The sequence below is a fragment of the Ochotona curzoniae genome, unplaced genomic scaffold (assembly GCF_017591425.1).
Source record: "Ochotona curzoniae isolate NIBS_2020 unplaced genomic scaffold, NIBS_Ocur_1.0 contig_1274, whole genome shotgun sequence".
In the NCBI taxonomy this organism is placed as follows: domain Eukaryota; kingdom Metazoa; phylum Chordata; class Mammalia; order Lagomorpha; family Ochotonidae; genus Ochotona; species Ochotona curzoniae.
Window position 1 is genome coordinate 4,616,565 of NW_024465023.1, and position 26,011 is coordinate 4,642,575.

The following is a 26,011-nucleotide window of genomic DNA, read 5'->3' on the forward strand; positions in this document are numbered from 1 at the left end:
AAATTGTTGTTGGATATTTTTTATGTCAGTTTTCACCAAAAAAGCCATATTCCATTTGAAACACAAGAATAAGCATCAATAATGCCATGGAGTAAACACAATTTCTTTCTTTTAATTCCTCACCTCTCTATAATATGGCCCCAGGGTGCGATTTCTCATATAATACACTCAATAGTTGCTTTATGTAAACAAAAGAATAAACAGTACAGTGCAACCCTCTAAGACACTGCCTCAACGGGCGACCATTTTAATGAGGTTTATGACTAACAGCACTTTTGATATCCAAATGCAAGTTCCCTCTGTGTGTCCTAGAATTGTCCCAACTCCATTTGTTCTTGACACTGCCCAATATACTCTTATGGAGCACTTTGCTCTCTACCGATGTGTCTAAGTGTGCTTTAACTATTCATCCAATTTAGCTTAACAAACAATGTAATTGTGCAGCAAAATCTTTAATCTTGAAGGAGGAGGAGGAGTAGAAGACTGGAAGAAGGACAAGAAAATCCTTTTATTCCTTTTGATAGATTAAAGAAGCAGAAGCACCAGCACTGTCTGAAAATCAAACTGCAAGAAGAAACAGAGTTGGATTTACAAAATCTTTGAGTTTGGTATGGGATTCAGTTTATACACTGAGAATGTGCCCCACACTCAGGACTCAAGTCCTTGTAAATCTTAGCAGTTAACTACATTGTTTTGCACCTACTGTCCAGGAAAATGTCATTTAAGTATTGATTAAAAATATATATATATATATGTGGATAAGAGTTCTAGAAAACAAGAGGAAAATTAGGGGGGAAAGCAGCGTATGTTTGTTCACAGCCTTGAGTTGATTCCTGTTTAGTTATTGTCGGAAAATGTCTTATTTTAGATCAAAGCGATGGGGGGGCAGCCATGGGTGCCGCTCTGGAATTCAACCCATGTGGAGGTTGAAAAAAAACTGAGGTTTGGACAGTGGGGAGGTGAAGGTGGAATATGAAGAGGTCCATGAGAAAACAGCTATGCTTCCCTCCAGTCTTCTCAACCTGGCTCAATTGGCTGCTCAAAATCCCATCCCAGAGGCAAATTGAAGTCAGAGGAAAAAACGATCTTGACCTCAACTCAAATGTAGGAAAGAGACCAGTGCAGCTCCTCTTGTGCAGCACGTGCTGCTCACATTGTGTCGTGGCGCCGGCGGTGCAAGGACAGGTGGTCGGAGCGAGAGAAGCTGCGGTTGCAGTCTGTGCACCGGAAGGGCTTGATGCCCGTGTGCTTGCGGAAATGGCGGGTTAGCTCATCTGAACGAGCAAATTTCCAGGAGCAGCCATCCCAGGTGCATTTATAAGGCTTCTCTCCTGAAAAGAATGTGACAAAACAAATGGAATCAGAGGGGAGATGCTTGACCACGAGCTGACAAAATGACACATATATTTCTTATCATGGTGTTAGCAAACAGGTAAGAATTTTTAAGACATACTCTCATTCATGCATAAAATTAATTAGCTGATTTACAAATTACATTTATATTTTGAACACAATATGATATTTTGAAATATCACTGTATACATTGTGGATTAACTACATAGAATTTACACATGCCTAATCTCGCACATTAATTTGTGATGAGAACACCTCAAATTACTCTTAGTATTTTGAAAAACAATACAATATTATTCACAGTAATCCTGAGAGTACAAGAGTGGAAAAATACAGAAGCACTGCCTTACATAGGCCTTCATTTGAATCCTGGCTCTAACAAACTGTCTTTCCTGGTTGGATCTCTGTTTCTTCATTCTCTCAGGAATGTTCAAAACATTTTGTTAACAGGTGGCTAGTACAGAGCAAAACTAGAGCCCAACCTCAGATCTTTCGCTACTTCCCACTATGCCAAAATATAGCAACCATAGCGTCTCCTTAATTTTCCCAACAAACATTCTGAAATAAGAGCCATACACACAGCCAGAACATATGATTCAATAGAAAAGGGATCTTAGCTAAGGCTAACAATCCTTTTCTGTGAAGAGTCAGAAAACAAAGGACATGGGATAGGCACAGATCTTGGGTCAAACTTTTTCAAATAACCTCACACTCAAAATCTTCAGGTTGCATCTGGATTATATATGGAAACATGTGTTCAGGATAGAAACTAAATAGGAAAAGCATGCTTAAAAAGCAAGACAATGGAACCGGCACGATGGCTCAGTTGCTAAATCCTTGCCTTGCATGCTCCAGGATTCTATATGGAGGCTGGTTTGGGTCCTGGCTACTTCACTTCCCATCCAGCTCCCTGCCCGTGGTCTGGAAAATCCCAAAGCCTTGGGATCCATGTGGGAGACCTAGAAGAGGCTCTTGGCTCCTGCATCCTGGCTTTGAATTGGCGAGCTCAGCTCTGGCCTTTGTAGCCATTTGGGGAGTGAGCCAGTGGATGGAGGACCTTGCTGTCTCTACTTCTCTCTGTAAATCTGATCTGCCTTTCCAATAAAAATAAATAAATCTTTTTAAAAAGTAACACAGGATAACCTCACTCTGTTGTTTAAATCACACATAGAATAAGAACTAAATTAATACTTATACACTTCAATATAAAATACGAGACGATTTATTAGTAATGATGAGGCATGGTGAGAAGATGGCTTTTCATTTTTCACTTTCACACCCTTTTGTATACTCTGAATGCTCCTGCTGTTGTATGTATCAAAAATTTTAAAATAAAAAAGAAGCAATATGAATAAAAACAAAAATAAACTGTGGTTACAAATGGGTTGTACAATTAGGTAATTTTACTTAATGCACTTAACTGTTTTCCATCTCATATAAGAAGTATTTATTATTTTGTAATCAGAAATGAGTAATAATGCACATACAAATCGAAGTGTTACTTTCACAGTCTCTCCCCCACCCCTTCATTCTTGCAAATTCACCAGGGCACTTAATTTCATTTTGCTCTAAATTCTGGTAGCAATCTGGTCTGCACATACTGTTTTTCAACTTACTGCTCACCACCTACTAACCCTCTGAAGTGTTCGCTAATTAACTGTATGTTTTCAAATACTGGGCAACAGAATAAAATCCAGCCTGACTCACAGCTATGAACCATATCTAAGCAGCCATTTTGATAGTTAAAGATACCAATTGTTGACCATATCAATACTCAGAGATGTCTGCATTAGCATAGTTAGAAGAACAGCTTAGGGCTGAGACAAAAGCTAGCACAATGGGATGTTATCAAATGAAACGACAATGCTGCTGAACAACTGCACACACACACACACACACACACACACACACACACAAAGTAGAGTCCCATTTGTTTTCTAAAGCACTGGGTATCTTTTTTCATGCATGCGTGCACACACGTGTACACACACACACACACACACACACACACCCCCCAAAGGAAAATGCAGAAGGCTTCACCGAATACTATTAACATGGGGGGGAGGGTGAGATTTCAGAGGGTGCTGAGAACGTGTGAACGGTATTTTGGTTTTGTGCCATACAATTTTATATCATCTCCACAACCCTCAACTGCTACACTGCTGTATTTTGTTGTCATCTTTCCAGAATTTCCCCTGAGACTTTTTTCTCTTCCCTTCACCCAAATGAAATCACATAAAAGTGATGTGTAAGGCAGTGACACCCTGTGGTGATTGGGGCTCACTGCTAAAACACACAAACTCATGTAAGAAGGAACTCAGAAATAAGGACTATTTTCCTTTTCAATAACTATCCTTATCATTTATAACAGACTCTGTTTATGACAACTTCATATGACGCAATTCATAATGCCTACCAGCTTACCATCTAAACTGAAGAATAAGACATACATAGGGAAGAGGAATTTATAACATAAAACATATGGCATATGTGGCAAAGACAGTATATGTTATATGATTTCCACTCTTTAAGAGTGAAAGCAGTGATACGGAGGCATGTGGAGGTGTTAGATGAGTAGAACAGACAAAAGCAACTTAGTCAGCAGTTGGGGCAAGGTATGGTAAGGCAGTACATAGACTCACCATCCTAGAGGATGAGGCATCATTGTAAGAGTACTGAGATGATGCCTATTATTAAAAAGCTAGAGTATTATTTGTACTTAATAAAAAGTAGGAAGGAGGTTGGGAGCAGTGTGAATTAGCGGTGAGCCTTAATGGGGATGATTGACAATAGAAATTTTTAAAATAATAAAACAGTCTAAAATGAGTTTTTCTTATTACCACATGCCAGTTTCAAACTTTGTCATTGAAAAAATACTTTTCATTGACAGGACAGACAGCTCCCACACCCCTCTTCTTGGTACACCACTTCACGGCGGCAACTGGAGTGTGTGTGAAGCTAATACAAGGTATTTCTAACTCAAAGGTCACTTGACCAAAGTTGTACATGAAAATGATAGTCATGATATATATGGTGGATCATAGTGAAGACTTTACTAGAATACACAGTGTTCTTAAACAGTTAGCTTAGATTAACTGTCAAATTAGTGAGGCAATCATGAATAAATGTAATTAAAAATCTAAATGGGTGGCAAAGGGATTGCAATTGAAAAAAATTAGTATCAGCTATTTATGATAATGTCTATTGACAGTTTAATATATGCCAGATGCTGCAAGCGTTTTACCCTGTTTCTGTTCTCAGATAATGAAACAAGTGAAGGCAGTGGATGATTGGTTTAGGAACTAAGACACCCACACTCTATATCATAAATGCTTGAGTTTGCGCCTCAGCTCCCACTCCTGATTCCAGCTTTTTGCTAATTCAAGCCCTGGTAGGCAGCAGTGATGAATCAAGTTCACTAGGATACTATGGGCAATCTATATTGTACTTCCAGCTCCTGGCTTTGGCCCCCAAATCAAAGGCATTTGGGGAATGAACCAGTGGGTGACTTTCTCTGATAGTCTCTCTCTCCCACCCCGCACCTGTGTGTGTATGTGTGTGTGTGTACCTGTCTGTCCTTCTGTCTCTGCTTCTCAGGTGAATAATAAATGATAAATCTTGAGCCTATGCCAATGGACGGTATCATTACGTAAAAAAAGCTGGAGCCTGTCAATGTGCCTCGTGCAAACTATTGCATGTGTATTGTCTGCTTTGTATGATTAAAAAACTCAGAAGATCAAGGGTTACATTTCTTGCTAGAGGGGTTTTAATAATCAGTAAGAGCCTGCGAGCTCTCCCTTGAAACAGTGTCTGACACAAATAACGATGTCACTCTTTAGGACTCCTAGCAATGACTGTAATCTCTGAAGGGTGATGAAACTGCCATTAGAGCAACTGATTTGGTCCCAAAGAACTTGCGAAATACCAGCAAATAGCATATACCAAGGCTGCATGCCAAGATAGATTCCTACATGTTTTTCTCACTTACTAGTTGTGCAATTATTGGCAAACTTCTCATTTCAGTATACTTGCATTCCACCAAGTCACCAAAAACAGAAAAGTGGGAGTCATTCATCTCCTTCTATCTCCAATAACAACATCTTAGTCATCATGTTCTTTTTTTTAATTTTTGGTATGGATCAATACATTAGCCCTGAAATGGTCTTCTCGCTATTTTGTACCTCAGTGCTATCTCCACTTAGAATTACACTCACTATGTCCTACCTGTCTATAATCATTCCCTAAACTGGCCCATGCTATCATGACTAAAGCATGTCTTCTTCTTTTTTTTTTTTAAAGGTAAAACCTGTCTATAAAGCATCTTTGAGTTACTATATCTGAGATCACATACCCACTTAATCCCGAGAATAATGTAGAATCAGAACAACACTGATTCTAACTGAAGTAAGAGTCAAGGAAACATTAGTTGTTATCATTGTTTATCAGGATGCCATGATCTCTCTTACAGGCATGGGGAACCTTTTTCCTGCCAAGGATTTTACATCATTTTGGCCTATACGAAATTTTTAACTTAAAAATTAACATGCTACACATTTATTGAACTTTAGGTCCCTCCTACAGATTTCTTAGCAGAGCCAGCATAAATCATTTCATGGGCACTCTCTAGCCCACGGGCCAGATGTTCCCCATGCCCGTATACACACCAAGCTTAGAGTTATATGTTGGCTCTATCTTCTCCCTTCATACAGGAAGGTATCTTCTTGCTCATACAGGAAGCTAATATCAGTAGAGGAAAAGAGTACTGACTTTTGAAAGACAAATAAAAGTAAGTAATATCTAGAGCCTGGTACAATTGTTCAATTGGCTAATTATCCCCTTGTAAACGCCAGGATCCCATATGGGTGCCACTTTGTGTCCCAGTTGCTCTCCTTCCCATCCAGCTTGTGGCCTCAGAAAGCAGCAGAAGATGACCCAAAGCCTTGGGACCCTGCACCCACACAGGAGATCTGGAAGAAGCTCCTGGCTCCTGGCTTCGGGTCAGCTTAGCTTCCGGACATTGCAGCCACTTGGGGAGTGAAACAGGGCATGAAAAATCTTCCTCTCTGCCTCTCCTTCTCTGTATAAATCTTACCTTTCCAATAAAAATAAATAAATCTTTAAAAAAATTATATCTACTATTATCTCAGTTCAAAAATAAAGAGGTGATACATGAAAGAAAGCCCAACCTATAGTATCTTAAATACACTTCCAACCTGTTATAATTGGGACATACACTGGAATAAATTAAATTCAAATCTTAGGTCTCCAGATTATGGTAGTCACATGGGAGCACTTATCCAATCATTCCATTTTAATTGCAGAAATGCGACATCAGAGAGCTAGAGAGACTTGAACCAGATGAAGTGAGCACTTAGTTGGAGAACTGGGATTAAAACTCAGATTCGTGTTCAGTGCTCTTTTCTCTTTACTTTGATGAACTATAATTTTAAAATCCAGAGGGGAAATATGTGAACGGGTAACCTTTTAGTATATAAAGGAAACAGATATAGAAAGAAAAGGACAGCTGAACTTAATACTAGCTGCCTTAATCTACAATACATATAGGCTACTGCCTTGATTCTCATTAGCTGAATTCATTCAACTGCCTTCAGACCTTCAGATCTACTTTCTAAGTTTATAATCTAAACCCACTGATAAATTAACATCCTATAGAGACAATCAAATGACATTGCCATGAGACAGAAAGTATAACACCTTTAATAATCTAATGTTGCCAAAAATTCAAGTTGAGTTTCATTAATTCTCCATAGTAAGCCATCAACTTATAGTAACTATGGTGAACAATGAATGTATTACAATGATATAATAAAGATATAAAAATTCAGAACACGGAAAACTATTGAAAAAATTGACCAATGTTTTGGAACAAATAAAGTATAAGACAAAAGAGGCAGAGAAATTCAATTATATAAGACAATTATAAGAAATATCAACCAAATTCAATGAATGATCTTTCTTTAGATACTGATTTGAACAAATCTTGTAAAGAATAGTTATTATTTTGAAAAATATTATAATAAAGAAATTTTACGTGCTAATTATATTGTGCTTATTTTGATGTCTGAAGTGGGAATGCAGAGGACACAAAATTGGAAGACTGATATCATTTATGAAGTTTCCTGAAGAATATGCCAAAACCCAATAAACTATTACTTTTTCTTTGTTAAAAGTTTAGGCTTTGGGCCTGGCATCCTCACCTTAAATGTGCTAGGGTCCCATATGGGTGTCAGTTCTAATCCCGGCAGCTCCACTTCCCACCCAGCTCCCTGCTTGTGGCCTGGGAAAGCAGTCGAGGACGGCCCAAAGCCTTGGGACCCTGCACCCGTGTGGGAGACCCAGAAGAAGCTCCTGGCTCCTGGCTTCGGACTGGCTCAGCTCCCACCATTGCAGCCACTTGGGGAGTAAATCATGGGATGCAAGATCTTCCTCTCTGTCTCTGTATATCTGCCTTTCCAATAAAAATAAATGAATCTTTAAAAAAAAAAGTGTAAGCTTCAATGTAACAAATATATGGCAAATTAAACTGAACCTGTGAATCCCTTTGAGTGAGTATACCTGAGACCACAGACCCATGGAAAAGTAGTCAGTAGAATCAGATTCCATTCTTATGAAATAAAAGCAAATAAAAACATTAATAAAGAAGAATAAAGCTATGGAAATATTGGAACAATGAAGCTTGGACACTGATCCCTTGCTCACAGCCTCAAGACACAGCAACAAGGGTTCTGGATCTTTCAATACACATCTACACTTGATCTTGGCCAAAAGGCTGATAAGTGATCAACATACAGCTTAACACAGTGAAAGCAGAGCAGAAAATATTGACAAGAACAGAGGGCTTCTTCCTTGTCCATGTTACCTAAGTCTCAGTTCTAAGCTGGAAGTCACAGACTCCAAGAGCACAGACTTGCAGGTAGAATGCTGCATCTGGCTTCTAGGTAGGTCCCTGGGAATTCTTAGGGTCATTAAAGAAGTTTTGAACTGGATTTTAAATTAAAAATCTAAGACTGTTCACATAAGTGTTGTTGTTGTTCTTTAAAACCTGACATTTCTTAATATTCAGGTGGAGATGAATGGCGCTTCTTTCAAATGGGGCATGTGTACTGCCATTTGACTCAATCATCATCAAGTCGGTTTTACTTATTTATGTACAACATTTTTTCCCTACTGTTAATAAAAAGTACATCGTATGTTAATGCATGGTGCTGATCTCCAAAATTCTGCTTTAATTTTACTAACTTTAAATTGCTGTTGTCCTTCTCCATGCTCAGAAAACCCTATGGGAACCCTGGTAGTATAGGAGGAAATAAAATCCTAGTTTTCTTAATCTTTGTTTCAGTGCTACAAATTTCCAATTAGAATCGCAATGGTGATGATGCAAAGTGTTTTCCTAGGGTTTTTTTCCCCCCCTCTATGTTGCCTTATAGTAAGAACAAGGCAAAGGTTAAAAACATTAAATGGAGCCTGTACATATAACTACAAATAAATCAGTCTTTATTTCAAGAATTCCTTCTCTACCTAGCTTTCGGATTGTGTGTGTGTGTGTGTGTGTGTGTGTGTGTGTGAAGGTTGAATGGGCTGGCAGACCTGTGTGGATCCTGCGGTGAGCTTTCAGGTGAGAGCTTTTGGTGTACACTTTGCTGCACCCTGCAAAGTCACATTGGTGAATCCGTCTTCTCTTCAAATCAAGCGATTCTTCTCCCTGCATCTGTGCCATTGCAGTTGGTCTGTGCAAAGAACCAGATAAGGTCAAAGACTTAGAGACTAAAGAGATAGGATTATATACAATAGTGTCATATCATACCTGCTTTGAATTTATATAAATTTAATGCCGGGTCACCATGGAGAAAAATAATTGGAATAGCAAAGACAATCTCTCAATCGACCATTCCTCTCAGAAAATACATGTTTTTAGAAAGCATGCAAAATGGTAATATTTTCTTGGTTAGTTATATTCCCAGTGGGAGCATTTCACTTCGATGGTGTCATTCTTATGCCTAAATATTAAACTTATTTTTCATGCAACATTGTCAACTACTTAGAATTAGCTCCAACATTGGAAGACAATTCTGTTTTAAACTTAACAGAATGAACCACAACTGTACTTTATGGAAAATTTGAGGATTTTTCAAGGTTGAAATTGATGATCTATAATGAGAACATAACTCCATCACAATATGCCTGTGCATGCACATATGTACACACAGGCTCACATGCTTTCGCTGGTAGAGAAATTTACCTATATTTTGAGTTCCACAAATTTCTACTCTTGTGTGTGACAATCACCTTCAATATGTCTAAGTGCAGGCACATGCACATGCACACATACACATGCAAAGACCTGAAGCAAAGACAAAAATACTCGCTGTAGGGGTGAGTGTTGGGAAATAGCAAACAAGTCTGCCACATGGGAAGTGCACAGCCCCTAGCAGAGGGCCAGACCCAGTCTTGGCTACTCTACGATTAGCGCAGCTTCCTGCTAATCCATACTCTCAAAGGCAGCACGTAATGCCTCAAGCACTTGGGCCTCAGCCACCTAGGATGGAAATCTGGATGGAATTCTGGGCCTCTGCCTTTGGCCTGGCTTAGAATTGGCTGTTGTGGCCACTTGGGGAATGAATCAGCAGATGGAAGGCTCGCTCCTCTCTGTTTCTCATGTAGATGAAAATAAACATTTTTTAAAAAAATACTCACTCTTGCTGCAGTCCCTGCAGACCCTGCAAGGCGGAGGAGCCACTCTCAATTGCACTCTCCTCACCGTCACTTGGAATCTCCAGTGCAGACATGGAGGTGGGGTCAACTTTCACTGAAAGCAGAGAAACGGGGCAGTGTGTACCAGAACACAGTTGCCTGTGTAATAATTTTCTTTGTAGTTATTTGCATGATTCCCGGTTTGGCCCACATTGAGAAGAAACAGAAAGATAGATAGCCTAGCAACTAAAGTCCTCGCCTTGAACATGCCAGGATCTCATATGGGCGCTGGTTCTAATCCTGGCAGCCCCACTTCCCATCCAGCTCCCTGCTTGTGGCCTGGGAAAGCAGTCAAAGATGGCCCAAAGCAGGCACGGTGCGATGGTGTAGTGGTTAAGGTCCTCACCTTGCATGCCTGGGATTCCATATGGGCGCCGGTTCTAATCCCGGCAGCCCTGCTTCCCATCCAGCACCCTGCTTGTGGCCTGGGAAAGCAGCCGAGGATGGCCCAAAGCTTTGGGACCCTGCACCAGCTTCGGAGGCCCAAAAGAGGCTCCTGGCTTCACGTTGGCTCAGCTCCAGCCGTTGCGGCTGCTTGGGGAGTGAATCATCGGACGGAAGATCTTCCTCTCTGTCTCTCCTCTCTGTATATCCTCCTTTCCAATAAAAGTAAAATAAATCTTTAAAAAAAAAAAAAAGATGGCCCAAAGCTTTGGGATCCTGCACCCACATGGGAGACCTGGAAGAGGCTCCTGGCCCCTGGCTTAGGATCGGGTCAGCTCCGGCCACTGTGGCCACTTGCAGAGTGAATCATCAGATGGAAAATTATCCTATCTGTCTCTCCTCCCCTCTGTATATCTGACTTTGCAATAAAAATAAAATAAATCCTTAAAAAAGAAAAATCATAAATGAAACATTGTATTTATAAAAAAGGAAGATTCACGCTTCCAGTTTTTAGCATGGTGAGGAACAGAAGTGCTTGCAGGGACAGGTGGCAGGGAGCATGGTGATGTGATGAGGATGCGCCTTCCTTTGTGATGAGGTCAGAGTGTGATTCATTTTTCCATTTCTAACTCACAGGAGCAGGCCTCAAGTCAGACTTCCTGTATGTTTATTGAATTGACCTTTCTCATTCCTGGCTTCCCGGATCAATTTCTAGGATCACCTCACAGGTTAAGACATTCCCTTTGGCCTTGCGTCTGTGCTCCTCAATGCAAATCATGGGACATGTACCTAGCACCTAGCAGGTACCTGAAGCAGGTTAGCTCCCTTTTTTTTTAATTTTTTTTTTTTAAAGATTTATTTTTATTATTTTTTCATTGGAAAGGCGGATATACAGAGAGGAGAGACAGAGAGGAAGATCTTCCGTCCGATGATTCACTCCCCAAGTGAGCACAACGGGCCGATACTATGCCGGTCCGAAGCCAGGAGCCTCTTCCTCTGTGTCTCCCACACGGGTGCAGGTTCCCAAAGCTTTGGGCCGTCCTCGACTGCCTTCCCAGGCCACAGGCAGGGAGCTGGAAGGGAAGCGGGGCTGCCGGGATTAGAACCAGCGCCCATAAGGGATCCCGGGCGTGCAAAGCGAGGACCTTTAACCACTTGCGCCACCGCGCCGGGCCCAGCTCCCTTTTTTTTCAGCTACGTTAGGAGAAACCCTCACATATTCCTTGTCATGGATGTTTTCAAATTCTAACTAAAACTCAGTCTAGTAGCTAGAAAACTTCCAGATCAAGTGAGAACCTCAAAACTCTTATATCAAAGAAACTTAAAGGCGAGGAGGACCCAATCAGCATTTTCCTAAAATATTGCTTTTCAAGCAGTGTGTAAGCATGACTGGAGGGGGAGAAAAGAGATAAGAAATAGGCCAACCCAAAAAAGGAACACTGGAAGGGGAGAAACAAGGGTTGATGCTCACCTGATCCAGCATTTTTGCCATCTCCTCCTATGAGTGGGACTGTAATGGCTGCAGGGCCGCCATCTGCCGGCAAAGCGGTATATACCATAGGCAGAGACTGCACGACCACTGGAATGGTCTTCAGGCCACCGATCTTATTTGGCAGAGTGACTGAGGGGATGGTGTGAATCACATGTAAGATCTGCTGACCACCAGCGGCCTGAGAGGAAGCCAGGATAGAGCCTGGAGTTAAAACAGTAGGGATGTTGGCTGGATTGCTTGTGTCACATGCTGGTGCTGACACGACAAGGGGCTGCGGTGCTGGCTGTGGTCTGGGAGGACGTATCGGAGCTTGCAGCATGCTGGCAGGCTGGAGAGGAGCCTTGGGCTTGTGAAACGAGAGGTCAACTGGCTCCACCTGGGGCAAGCTGTAATCACTAGCCAGAAGCTCCTCTGGTGGCTCAGTTTTGATGTCATTAAACAGTACCGGATTCTCCATGGTGTTCGCATCTAGGAGTTGTGAAGTCATCATATTGACTCTGCCTGCTGTCTGAGAAGCTTCTCTGACCCGGACAGGGCTAGAGATCTGAAATAAACAAAGTTTCCAAACAGTATTAGTTTTTATATTAGCAAAGAAAGAAATCTCTATTCCTTTTCCATAGAAAAATATACATGGTCTTCCTCTCTGTCTCTCCTCCTCTCTGTCTGACTTTCTAATATAAATAAATAAATCTTTATTTTAAAAAATGGGTCTGGTGTGGTAGCCTAGTGGCTAAAGCCCTTGCCTTGCATGCACCGGGATCCCATATGGGTGCTAGTTCTAATCCCAGCAGCTCCATTTCCCATCCAGCTCCCTGCTTGTGACCTGGGAAAGCAGCTGGGCACGACCCAAAGCATTGGGACCCTGCACCCACATGGGAGACCCAGAAGAAGCTCCTGGCTCCTGGCTTCAGATCAGCTCAGCTCCAGCCATTGCAGCCACTTGGGGAGTAAATCATGGGATGGAAGATCTTCTTCTCTGTCTCTCCTCCTCTCTGTATATCTGACTTTCCAATAAAAACCAATACATATTTAAAAATAAATATACATGGCATTAGGAAAATGACTCAGGAGTGCACTAAAAGTATGGAATTACTGTATCATTTTGTCATACTAATAAAAATCACTCCATGTAATTTTCACATTAACTGCAATATGAATGAAGGTTATAACTTTCTGAGTAGTAAATACAAGCATTATGCTAAGCCTGGCAGCAGCATAAATGAATAAGGTACAGCCAAGACTAGCATCTAAAAAAAAGACTTATTTACTTTTACTGGAAAGGCAGATAGGCAGAGAGAAGGAGAGACAGAAACATCTTCCATCCACTGCTTCACTCCCCAAGTGGCCATAACAGCCAGAGCTGAGCTGATCCGTAGCCAGCAGCCAGGACTTTCTTCCGGGTCTCCCACGCGGGTGCAGGGTCCCAAGGCTTTGGGCTGTCCTCGACTGCTTTCCCAGGCCACAAGCAGGGAGCTGGATGGGAATGGAGTAGCCAGGATACAAACTGGCATCCAGGTGGGATTCCGGTACATGCAAGCCAAGAATTTTGGCTCTAGGCTATCATGCTAACCCCAAGAATAACATATTAGGGCCTGGTGCGGTGGCCTAGCAGCTAAAGTCCTTGCCTTGCACGTGCCAGGATTCCATATGGGCACCAGTTCTAGTCCCGGTGGCCCCAATTCCCATTCAGCTCCTTGTTTGTGCCCTGGAAAAGCAGTGGAGGACTGTCCAAAGCATTGGGACCCTGCACCCACGTGGGAGACCCAGAAGAGGCTCCTGGCTTCGGATTGGCTTAGCTCCAGCCACTGTGACCATTGGGGAGCGAATCATCAGATGGATGATCTTCCTCTCTGTATATCTGATTGTCCAATAAAAATCAATATTTAAAAAAAATAACATTAACACAATAATTATGACATGAGATAACTTACAAGTTGTAGCATGACAAGTGATGTAATAGATAATAAACAAAGTGTTTTTGAAAAAGAAAGGATACAATTCAGGGAAGGCTTCAAAGAGGAAGTGATATTTTAGATAAGCCTTAGAGAAGTAATAGAACTAATTTATGCAGAAAAGAGGTAATAGAGGCATTTCAGTTGGCAGAGGCATAACAAAATTGAACTCTAAAACTTTAAAACTGTAATATTTAATAAATGATCATATATGTAATTTATTGCATAAACTCTATCCCCTAATAAAAATATTCTAAAATTTTTATGAATTTGAAAGTCAAGGATATTGTGAGCAATGTGTACCATTGGGAACCAATATTCTGCATCTTAAATGAAGCCTTGGATGACGGCGTTACTTAAGTCAATAAACAAGACATGCCTCTATTCTCTATCAGCATCATATCTGAATTATGGGAGTTTTTAAAATGATGACACATTTTCAAAAATGCATCTTTTATATAAAAGTTAACCATATTTTAACTTTACGTACGTGTAAGATAGCGGAAGATGGAGTTCAGAGAAAGCATGTGTGATGGAAGCTGCTTGGAGGAGGGGAGTGACACAGGTAGAGCGAATTCTAGCTGCTCAAAGAAGGTTGGGTGTGAGAGCACCGAGATTGTATCCAAAGGAAATAAGTGGAAAAATCCTTATGAGAAACTTAGGAGTCAGTCATTTGGAGACATCTAAATGTTTACTGAATGACATTACAGAGTTATTAATTCTACTGTTTGACAATGAAATTATAATAGTTATTTTGTAATTAGATAAAAGTGAGTACTTGAGAGGGCTGGAAAATATGGGGACTTAATGTCCTGTTTTCGAGATTTGCTTGAAAAACAGAGAGAGAGAGAGTGAAAGACTTGGAGAGAAACATTTTCCATTGCAGGTTCAGTCTCCAAGATGGCCACAGTAGTTGGGGCTGGGCCTAAGCCAAGAGCCACAGACGTCATTTTGGTGTCCCACCTTGGCGGCCTAAGCACTTGGGCCAGCATCTGCTGTCTCCAGGAGTATTAGCAGAAACACTGCACTGGATGCATAGAGTAGCCTGGACTGGAACCAGCACTCTAACACGAGATGTTGGCACTACAAGCAATGGTTTCACCCTGTGCCCCACAATTCCACCTCTTGCTCTCACTTCCATTGACAAAACCCTCAAAATAGGCTGAGAATGACTAATGGCACCAAAATAATCCAGAATCCACTCAGACTGCCATCTGTTTCTCCCCTCTGCTATTCTAAGACACTCTTGGTTTCTTGATTTGTAAACTCCCACGTCAACTCAGGTCTTGTTTACGGTCCAAATGTTGCTTCCACTTTTCCCTCCAAGACATGATTCCTGTGTCTTATACAGATTTGCATATTTCTGAGGTCTTACCTAAAAGGTGGATTTAAGCCATCCAGGGAAGGGGGAATGGTAAAATCCTGTTGTCAGGGACCAAGGGCGAGATAGGGAGAAGCTGTCATGAGTGACTTTGCTGGACATAAAAATCCCTTGTCCTGTGAAATGTACAAAGAAATTTAAACTCTTATTTGCTCTACAGTTTCTGGTTAGTCATCACCTGCCTCAGTCAGTTTCCAGATCAAAGGGGAAGGATCCAGGGCATCTCTAGAGAACAGTAGGAAGGGTAGCTCTTTTCACAGTCTAGTATGTATCATGGCTGTTAAGAACAGTGAGAAATGCAGCCTATGGTGAAGTGTAATATTGATTTTTTTTATATAAAAATGTAGATTATGTGGCCTGGTGTGATACCCCAGTGGCTAAATCCTTGCCTTGCATCAACCAGGACCCCAGGTTCTAATCCCGGCTGCTCCACTTCCCATCCAGCTCCCTGCTTGTGGCCTGGGAAAGCAGTCGAGGACGGCCCAAAGCCTTGGGATCCTGCATCCACGTGAGAGATCTGGAAGAAGCCCTTGGCTCCTGGCTTCAGGTCTGCTCAGCTCCAGCCATTGTGGCCACTTGGGGAGTGAACCAGCAGATGGAAGATCCTTCTCTCTATATCTCCTTCTCTTTATATATCTGCCTTTCTAACAAAAATAAAATAAAATCTTTTTTTAAAATGTAGATTATGAGCACAGATATATAAAGACACATCCTGCCTATTCACATTAAGAAAAACATCTATCTAAATTTCTAGAAAGTTTTTGTCTTCTATGTTTTAGGTCCAAAAAAATAAAGATGAAGCTATGAATCCTAAACATAAAATGGAGGCTATCGTGCCAAACACAGGCCATTCCCAAGAATGAACTAAAGTGCATGGCCTGCGCTTGGGTGGCACTGGATTTACAGTTATTTATTTTATGGAAAAATCCATTATTTAGGAATATACTAAATAGAAACAATTGATACAGAAACTGAACAAAACTACCTTTTTGCTGTCTTGATGAGATACAATGCTATAGCCTCTTGCTACAACATGCCCTTTTTTAAACAAAGCCTATCATTTACTAGATAAAATTCTGTCTACAACAGGACTCCATTCCTTGTTCCTTTGTTGTCATCATCACAGGCTTTGGAAAAATGCAGAAAAGTTACTTGGTTTTAAGTTTTCAATAGTAACTCTCCTAAGTTACATAAGTTTCTATACACATCATGTACAAGTAAGTCTGTTAGAGCCAAGTAAATGCAGCCTCAGCAACCACAACTACTATCCAGGCGTCCCTGCTGTTCTCTGCAAGAAAACTCGCCACAGTTGAAAAGCAGCACTCAAGTTTACCTTCCTTCTTCTTGTTTAAAAAAATAAAAAAGTAAATCTTGTAAGTATTATCAAGGGAATATACTACTGTGATCATTTGGGGCATAATAGTGAGGGCAGGTTGGGGATGGAAAAGAAGGAGGGGCAGGGGAGAGAAGACCACCTGCAGAAATATAAAAATAAGTAAATAAATAACATGACACCCTAGATAAAGAGCAAACATTCCACATTTATGGAATGTCTTTATGCACTAGATACTCTTTTTACCATAATAGAACTAAAGCAACTTTAATAAGTCTCCATGCCAAGGGCTTTCAAAAACTTCATGGAAAGCATATTATGAAAAATCATGCATGAATTTCAAAAATATTTACACTGAAATAAACTTACCATTACGTTTCATTTGCATGAGCTATTTGAATAACCTTTCATGTAGTCTAATTAATCTCCTATTTCGAATCTCCCATCCCTATGGTTTCAGAGGGCATCATGTAATGTTGTCCTTTCTCTTGCTATATGAGTTGAGTTCCTGAAGATTCTGAAGAAGACATACTATACGGGATTAATTATTTTTGGGCTCCACAATTCTGGTGACTTTGGGAATTCTCACTAAGATGGCTCCATTGAGCTGTTCTTTAAGTCAGCTTGCCCTTATAGTCAACACTGCATGATGGTTTCAGTTTTTAAGTGGTTTCTGCTCAATCACTATCTTCTTCAAAGAAAAAGCAGAATCTCTTTCCTTTCTGCTATTTTAAAGCTTGAGGCTGCCACCTTGTAAGATTCCTGACTCTGTGTAAAACATTGTAACATGTGAGTGGTTTTAATTTCCTCTCCTATGAAGAACCATGATCAGATTACTGTAAGTCACTCTGGGTTAGCAAAAAAGAATTACTTACTGATGCATTACCAAAGACGGTGGAGAAAGTTTCCTAGGACCGCCTAATTTCAGAAAGAAATCCAGGTTAATTTCAACAGTATTTTTGTGCTCATGCATATTTGATGAAAAAAAGGTACTAAGGCTTTGGTTGTAAAAATCATAGAAATCAATCATTAAGAATATTAATGTGCTATTGGAAATACCTCTAATATGGAACTTGAAGATGGAAAGGGAACAGAATACTAGAAAGAAAATGAAAGAACAAAATACTACAGACAGCATAGTAGGTAGAAAAAACAGGAAGTGGTGTTGTCATGGAAACAAGATTAAGCTCTGGCTCCTCCCAAATAGAAAGATGAAAGCTGTTGGTATAAAGGTCTATATTCTAGCTCTGTTCTGGGTTTAGATTCATATATACATGTGCACAAATGCATACACTCGTTGTTCTAAATCAGAAAGTCAGTTTAATCTTCTTAAAATTCAATTCTCCAATAAGAGCATTATATATTTGTACATTTGAGAAGTGAATGAACATGCGTATTACTAGAAAGTAGGATTTGGACCTGTGTGATGACACAGCAGATTCAACAGCGGCATACAAAGCTGCCATGGCATATGAACACCAGTTTGAGTTCTAGCTGCTCCATTTACAATCCAGCTCCTGGCTAACATTCCTGGGAAAGAAGTGAAAGACAGTTCAAGTAGCTGGGTTACTGCATCCAAGCAGGAAACCTGCTGCAGTTCCAGGCTGTTGCAGCCATTTGGGGAGTAAAGCAGTGCACGGGAGACTTTTCTCCCTGTCTCTCCTTCTCACTCTAAAATGCCTGGATACAAACCAGGAGCACCCAGGGCTAAAAGAGGCAGCCAGGGAAGCACTGATTGCAGATACCGAGGTAGGACCAAAGCAGGAGAGCCCGAGGCAGAAGCTCCCAGGAGCAAGCAGCGCAGGCACACCAGCACTCAGACATCATCCCAGATTGAGAACAAACAGGAAACAGGGTACAGAATGGGAACAGTAAAATCTACCCACAAATTTGGGAGTGACAGACACAATGTAAAGACAGAACCTGCTAAAGAGAAAACCTGCAGTTCTAAAAGAGAGTGGCCACAGGTAACAGAAGAACCAGGACACAAGTGTTTCCTTTACAAATGAGCAAAAGATAATCTAGAGTTACAGGATGAAGACATTAAGGAGCTACTGCACAAAGAATAAAAAAACAAAAAACCAAACTTGGACCCGGTGTGGTAGCCTAACAGCTAAAGTCTTCATCTTGCATGCGCCAGGAACCCATATGGGCACCTGTTCTAATCTCAGCAGCCCCATTTCCCATCCAGCTCCCAGCTTGAGGCCTGGGAAAGCAGTCGAGGATGGCCCAAAGCCTTGGGACTCGGCACCCGCATGGGAGACCCAGAAGAGCTCCTGGCTCCCGGCTTCAGGTCTGCTCAGCTCTAGTCGTTGCGGCCACTTGGGGAGTGAATCATTGAATGGAAGATCTTCCTCTCCATCTTCCTCTCTATCTCTCCTCCTGTCTGTATATCTGGCTTTGCAATGAAAATAAATCTTAAAAAAAAAAAAAACAGAAAGTCCCATCATTAGAATGGTCCTTTCAGCCAGAAGAGTGGAATGACATACTCCAGATCCTAAAACAAAAACAAGCCCATCAACCCAGAAGAACATATCCAGCAAAGTTCTCATTTATATTTGAAAATGAAATAAAATACTTGCAAAGCAAAAAGAAACTGGAAGACCTTGCCACTACCACACCAACCCTACAACATTACTCAAAAACGTGCTGAAGACAGGAAAAGCAAAACATGGCAAATGGGCAGATCTACCCAATAAAACCACAAAGGAAACCAAAATTAAACAATGAGGAAAAGTGACACGAACAAATTGCTATCTATCAATACTAACCCCAAACACAAATGGCTTAAACTCATCAATCAAAAGACAGATTAGTAGACTGCATCTAAAAACAGGATCCATCTATGTGTTGCCTAATGGAGACACACCTCACCAACAAATACATGCAGAAACTGAAAGTGAAGCATAGAAAGGTGAAAAAGGATATTCCAGGATAATGGAAAGCAAAAATAAGCTGGTGTCGTCATTCTATTATCAGATGATACAGATTTCAATGTGAAAAGCATTAAAAGAGATGAAGATGGACACCATATAGTCATAAAGGCATTCATCCAGCCAGAGGAAATAACAATAATAAATGTATACACACCAAATACCAAAGCACCTAGTTATATGAAACAACAGTTGACAGATCTTAAGGGAGATACAGACTCTCCATGCATTAATAATGAGGCATGTTAACACTCCACAAATGAATGGACAAATTGATGTGAGAGAAATTCAGCAACGAAGCAAGAGACTTCACCTAGATAATTGAACAAATGCGCCTAATTATTATCTGCAGAACCTTTCATACCATAGACGCTGAATATACCTTTTTTTGTATCTACATGAAACCTTCCCTAGGATTGACCACATTATAAGTCAGTACCAAGCCTCAGCAAGTTTTTAAAAATCAAAATCATTCCAGACATCTTCTCAGACCACCATGGAGTGAAACTGGAAACAGTCAGTCAAAAGACTCCATAAGATATGCAAATATTTAGAAGATAAGTAGAACAAACAATGGAGCAGAAAATTTTACAAAAACCCTTGAAGTGAATAAAGATATCAATATAACACACAAGAACCTATGGGATGCCACCAAGACAACACTGAAAGGCAAACGTATTGCACCTATGTCAGAAAACAGGAAAGGCACAAGGTAAATAAACTGTACATCTAAAGGAAAAAAATAATCAAAATCACAGAGGAAATAAACTAAATAGAGACAAGAACAATACACAAACTCAATGAATCAAAGGGTTGATTCTTTGAGGAAAATAAACAGAATAGATACCCCTCTAGGCCAACTGATGAAGAATACACGAATAGATAGAATCAGAGATGAAAAATGAAACATAACATTGGATTTTTCAAACACACAGAATAATTGGGAACTACTACAAACAACTATATGCCAACAAATCAGAAGACCTTGAAGAAAAGGAGAGATTCCTGGACACATACCGTTTTCCAAAACTGATTCATGAGATAATAGAAAATCTAAATAAGCTTATAACCAAGAAGGAGTTCGAACCAATAATTAAATGCCTCCAAACAAAGAAAAGCCCAGGTCAGATGGCTTCACAACTGAATTCTACTGAACATTCCAAGAAGTGACCTCAATTCTCCACATTCTATTTAAAACAATGGAAAGGGAAGCAATCTTTCCAAGCTCCTATGAAGCCTACATCACCTTAATACCAAAACCAGATAGGCACAGCAGAGAAAGAGAACTACAGACCTGTATCTGTGATGAACACAGACGCAAAAATCCTCAACAAAACGCTAGCCAACAGTATCCAACAGTATGTCAGGTGGGATTTATCACTGGCACGCGGGATGGTTTACCATATGCAAAACAATAAACATAATACACATCATCTTAATAGATGCAGATTACATGATTCCATACAGAGGGGAACCAACAGACTCAATAAAGAAACTATTAGAACTTTGGCAATGTGGCAGGGTACCAAATCCATGAGCATAAACTGATGGCCCTGGTGTACACAAACAATTCCAGGGCTGAAAGTCAACTAGTCAGAACAGACCCTTTTAAAACAGCAGAAAAGCTCATTAAATACTTTGGAATAAACCTAACCAAAGACATGGAATGCCTCTATGAGAAAAACTAAAAAACAATTAAGGAAAGAAGCTTCTGTAACAGTAAAGCAAAGTATCAACAAAGCCAAACACCAATAGCAGAATGGGAGAAAATCTTTATGTCCTGAACAACAGATAGGGGACTAATATTCAGTATTTACAAAGAGCTTCAGGGCCCGGCCCGGTAGCCCAGTGTCTAAAGTCCATGCCTTGCAAACACAGGCTGTTCCATTTCCCTTGCAGCTCCCTGCCTGTGGCCTGGGAAAGCAGTGGAGGATGGTCCTGCACCTGTGTGGGAGACCTAGAAGAAATTCCTGCCTCCCAGCTTTGGAACAGTTCACCTCCAGCTGTTGCAGGCACTTAGGGAGAAAACCAGTGGATGGAAGATCTGTCTGTCTCTCCTTCTCACTGTATATCTAAGTTTCTGATTAAAAAAAAAATCAATAAATAAATCTTAAAAAGAGAGAGCCTCAGAAACACAACAGCAAAGCAAAAAACAAACCAAAAACCTGTTAAGAAATGGATTGTGGGGCCCTGCGTTGTGGCCTAGCAGCTAAAGTCCTTGCATTGCATGCACCGGGATCCCACATGGCCGCCGGTTCTAATCCCAGGTGCCCACTTCCCACCCAGCTCCCTGCTTGTGGCCTGGGAAAGGAGTCAAGGATGGCCCAAAGCCTTGGTACCCTGCACCCACATGGGGAGAACTGGTAGAAATTCCAAGCTCTTGTCTTTGGATCAGTGCAGCTCTGGCCATTATGGCCACTTGAGGAGTAAATCAGCGGACAGAAGATCTTCCACTCTGTCTCTCCTCTCTGCTGACTTTCCAATAAAAATAAAATAATAAATCTTTAGAAAATAATAAAAACAGTTTAAAAAAGAAAAAGAAAAAAATGGGCGAAAGTGCCCAGTGTGGTGGCTCAGTAGCTAAATCCTTGCCTCTCATGTTCTAGGATCCCATACATGCATTGGTTTGTGTCCCGGCTGCTCCACTCCCCCATTCAGCTCCCTGCTTGTGCACTGGGAAAGCAGTAAAGGATGGTCCAAAGCCTTGGGACCCTATATCCGCATAGGAGACTCAGAGGGGGCTCCTGGCTCCTGGTTCTGGCTCCTGGCTTTGGATCAGCTCAGCTCTGGCCACTGCAGCCAATTGGGGAGGAAACCAGCAAATGGAAGATCTTTCTCTCTGTCTCTCCTTCTCTATGTATATTTGAATTTCCAATAAAAACAAATAAATCTTAAAGATGTAATAAAAAATATCCTAGAAATGGCAAGAAATAACCAAAGCAGTAATTACATCATCTACTCTCTAGCATTCAAATTCTGGAAAATCAGTATATTTAAATTACGATAAGGAAAAAACATGTATGGTATTTCACAATTACACAACGCAGCACACATAATTTTATAGGCAATATAAGGGAATTTTAAGGATAATTTTGATTGGATTTTGGTTTAACTTACACTCTACATGAGTGTAGAGTTTAGGTACTTCAGCATCTAGCACATGGTGTTTGGCTGTAAAATAATAGATAATTCTTATCTTTATTCTTGAGTTATCCATGTCCAGTTTTCTTTTCTACAAAATGAGAACCTTGAAAAGAGTGACTTTATGTGACTTCTCTGGGAACAGAACCAGACATTTGGTCAATAATTATACTGGATATTTGCATGAAGACATTTTTGAATGAGAACAACATTTACAAAACTGCCCTCTCTAATGTTGGCTGAGTTTCATCCGATCAATTGAAGATTTTAATGAAACAAAAATTAAACTACCCAGAGCAAGAAAGAAATCTGCAAGTAGTTTGATTTTGAACTTGAAATGCAATTAGGCAGGGCTGGCCCATGGACCCACCATGGGTGCGAGATCTGGCATTGGGAGAGGTTCTGATGGAGAAGTTTGGCAACTCCTCTGTGGACACAGTCCCTGCAGGTGAACGCAAGAACCAAGAAAGGGAGCAGCCCAGACCAGGCCAGGTTACAGTACCCATGGGCTTACCTTTGGCTCAGGTCTGGGGCAAGCCAGGCTGGGCCAGTTCAAATTACCCACTGGCAAATCCAAGAGCGAGAATGGTGTATGAGCCATGCCAAGTCAGGCTGCAACACCAACCAGTTCACACTAGGGCCGGGATTCAGGACTGTCTGGGCTGGGCTAGGCTGTAGTCCCCACCAGTGTGAGCTGGAACTAGGGGCTGGTTGGGCTGGGCCAGGCTAGGTTACAGCACCCACTGGCAAATGCTGAGCTGATTTGGGCCATAGCAGACTGGACCCCAGCACCCAACCAGCACATGTGAGACCCAGGAGAGAATGGGCAAACCCAGTACAGGGGGTGCACTGCTAGAGCTCCTCTGCTGGGCCCATATTCCCACTGGTGAGTGTGAGAGCTGGGACTGGGGGCAGACCAGGCCAGGCAGGGCTACAACACCTGTTGGCTTGCATGTAAGCTGAATCAAGGACAAATCAGGATGGACCTACTGGTACATGCATAAGCCAGAGGGGGTGAGGGTTGGTTGGGCTCTGCCGCAGTATCAGCTAGCAGATGCTGGAATTGGGGGAAACTCTGTTGAGCTAAACTGCAGAACCACCTAGAGAGTGCAAGATCCAGGAGCGGGAGTGGGCCCAGCAGGGAAACAGTGGACACCTCCCTCTTGGGTAGCCACTCTGACTGGTGAGCATGAGAACCAGGACTGGGGCGGGCATGGCTAGACAGAGAGTGGCACGCAACGGCAGTGTGTGGGCTGGATAGTGGGACTGGTTTGGTTAAACCAGGCTTCAATGCCCATTGACATGTGTAAGAGCTAAATGGGATGTGAGACAGACAGAACCAGGCTGCAGTACATAGTGGCAAGCATGGGAACCAGGGCAGGAAGCAGGCCTGGTGGGGGTTATTGCAGGATGCTCTGACTAGGCTTCAGCTCCCACTGGTTTGCGTGGAGGCCTAGTGTGCAATGAACAGGATCGGGCTGGACTGCAGCACCCATTAGTTTATGTAGAAGACAGGGCTGGAGACAACTGACCCAGCAATTGCAACAGTGTGCATGTAGACCAAGTTGGGTGATGGACTGTGCATGCACACACAAGAATTGGGTCTCAGATGAAGTTCCTTTGGGAATCCCCCCAAATGAACTGCTGCACTCAGAGCTTTAACCATGGAAGAAATTGCAGGTTCCATGGTCTGACAGTGGAATGCATGTATCAGAGCTAGGCCTCCTCAGTGGCTTCTATGGAGCAGTGGATAGTATATCCAGAAGCACATGAAGGATATGGCAGTGCACTGGAGCCTGCAGAGGACACCTGGTACCACAACAGAGGATGGAGGACAGAACAAATAGATCAACTACCCCAGCAAAGAGTTGGCAGTGAATAACAGGGCAAATGGAAGCTCTAAGGTGGACTATGTCAGCCAGTGGAGTCTGGGGAGATCTCATCATGATTGGAGAGGCAAGATCAGCAACAATACAGAACTACTGAGCCACTTGAGCAGGACCCTCGAACCATTCCCCACATAGGGGACCTGGGACGGGTGGGAGGCTAGATGTGGCTTCTCTCGTTATCTCTCCTCTCCCCACAGATACAAGAAGGAAGAAAGAGAATGTCAAAACAATGGTCTCACCCACTTTCCTCTAGCCCTTGATGCTTTGCACCCTAATAAAACATGTAAAAATTATCAAAAATAAAATGTATATAATTGAAAAAGGTAACATTAAAAAACATACTGGATATTTGCATGAAAACATTTTTGGATGAAACCAACATTTATAAAATTGCCCTCCATAATGTTGGCTGAGCTTCATCCAAACTGAAGATCTTAATAAAACAAAGATTAAGCTACCCAGAGCAAGAGAGAAATCTGTAAGCAGTTTGATTTTGAACTTGAACTGCAAATCCTGTGCAGTTTTAACCTACTGCCCTATTCCACCTGATTTTGAGTTTGCCATACTGCCACAATCACATTTAACTAGCTTTTTAAAAACACTTATCTATATATATATCTGGATATATAGAGATACATATGTATTGATCTATAGATAGCTATAGATATATGTATAGATACATATGTATCTGTATCAGATTTGTAGCTACGTATACCAGATTTGTAGCTACGTATTAATTTATACAGAAAAGACATACCTGGATGTACATGATGTAAATGTATGTATATGCAAAGTTACTTCAAGCAATCATGGAAAATATGATTAAAAGGGAGCTCGTTTTAGTGCAAAAATATTTTTGAAATCTATGCATAGGTTTTTTCCCCCATGGTATGTATTTTCTATGAAGTGTTATATCTTGTTGTTATATGTGTTATAGCTTGTCGGTCTTGTTTCCTTGGAGAATGGTGACTAACATGATGCTCAACAGGATCATTGTGAAGACTAAATAAGATAGTGCAATTAGTTTTCAGTGCCTGAAATACAGAACAGTGCTAGAAAAATGGTTGGTGCTATCTATCAAAGATAGAATTTTGTCCCTAGGTCTCAGTCTTTTAAGCTGGATATATTCTCTAGTTGACATGAAACTTAGTCACTGAAATACTTCTGAAAATCATCTATCCTCATCCCTTATCAGTATCAAAGCATGCTCTTATAAAGAAAAATGAGTTTTCATTCTGCAGCAATTACCAGGTAATTGCCACAGTCAATACGCCCTCAATATTACTACCTCATTTTTCTGATAACTGACCTGTTTGAAAACCTGCACTGAGCCACCTTCTGAATTAAGTTGGGCCTCCAAATTGTTTATGAGTTGATCCAT

The 26,011-nt window shown here is 41.2% G+C and overlaps 1 protein-coding gene across 2 annotated transcripts; it reads right to left on the minus strand.

Annotated features, from left to right (window-relative positions):
* Window positions 1-216: 216 nt before the first annotated feature.
* Window positions 217-26,011, minus strand: KLF8 (Kruppel like factor 8). 2 transcript variants are annotated; one of them, XM_040997900.1, is made up of 5 exons: window positions 25,940-26,011; window positions 11,981-12,545; window positions 10,069-10,180; window positions 8,962-9,101; window positions 217-1,331 (listed from the first exon to the last, which is right to left on the minus strand). In XM_040997900.1, exons 1-5 carry the CDS (start codon window positions 26,009-26,011, stop codon window positions 1,150-1,152), a joined length of 1,071 nt encoding a protein of 356 aa, XP_040853834.1. In that variant the 3' UTR covers window positions 217-1,149. The 2 variants fall into 2 exon arrangements, with proteins under 2 accessions (XP_040853834.1, XP_040853841.1); XM_040997907.1 differs by lacking the exons at window positions 8,962-9,101; window positions 10,069-10,180.

Bases quoted from the DNA above. Each gene is read 5' to 3' on its own strand.
- KLF8 (XM_040997900.1), bottom strand. From the start codon at position 26,011: ATGGATCAACTCATAAACAATTTGGAGGCCCAACTTAATTCAGAAGGT. The intron at 12,546-25,939 runs GTCAGTTATCAG...TGTTTATTTCAG, and splicing joins CAGTGCAGGTTTTCAAACAG to ATCTCTAGCCCTGTCCGGGT. The intron at 10,181-11,980 runs GTGAGCATCAAC...CTCTGCTTTCAG, and splicing joins TGGCAAAAATGCTGGATCAG to TGAAAGTTGACCCCACCTCC.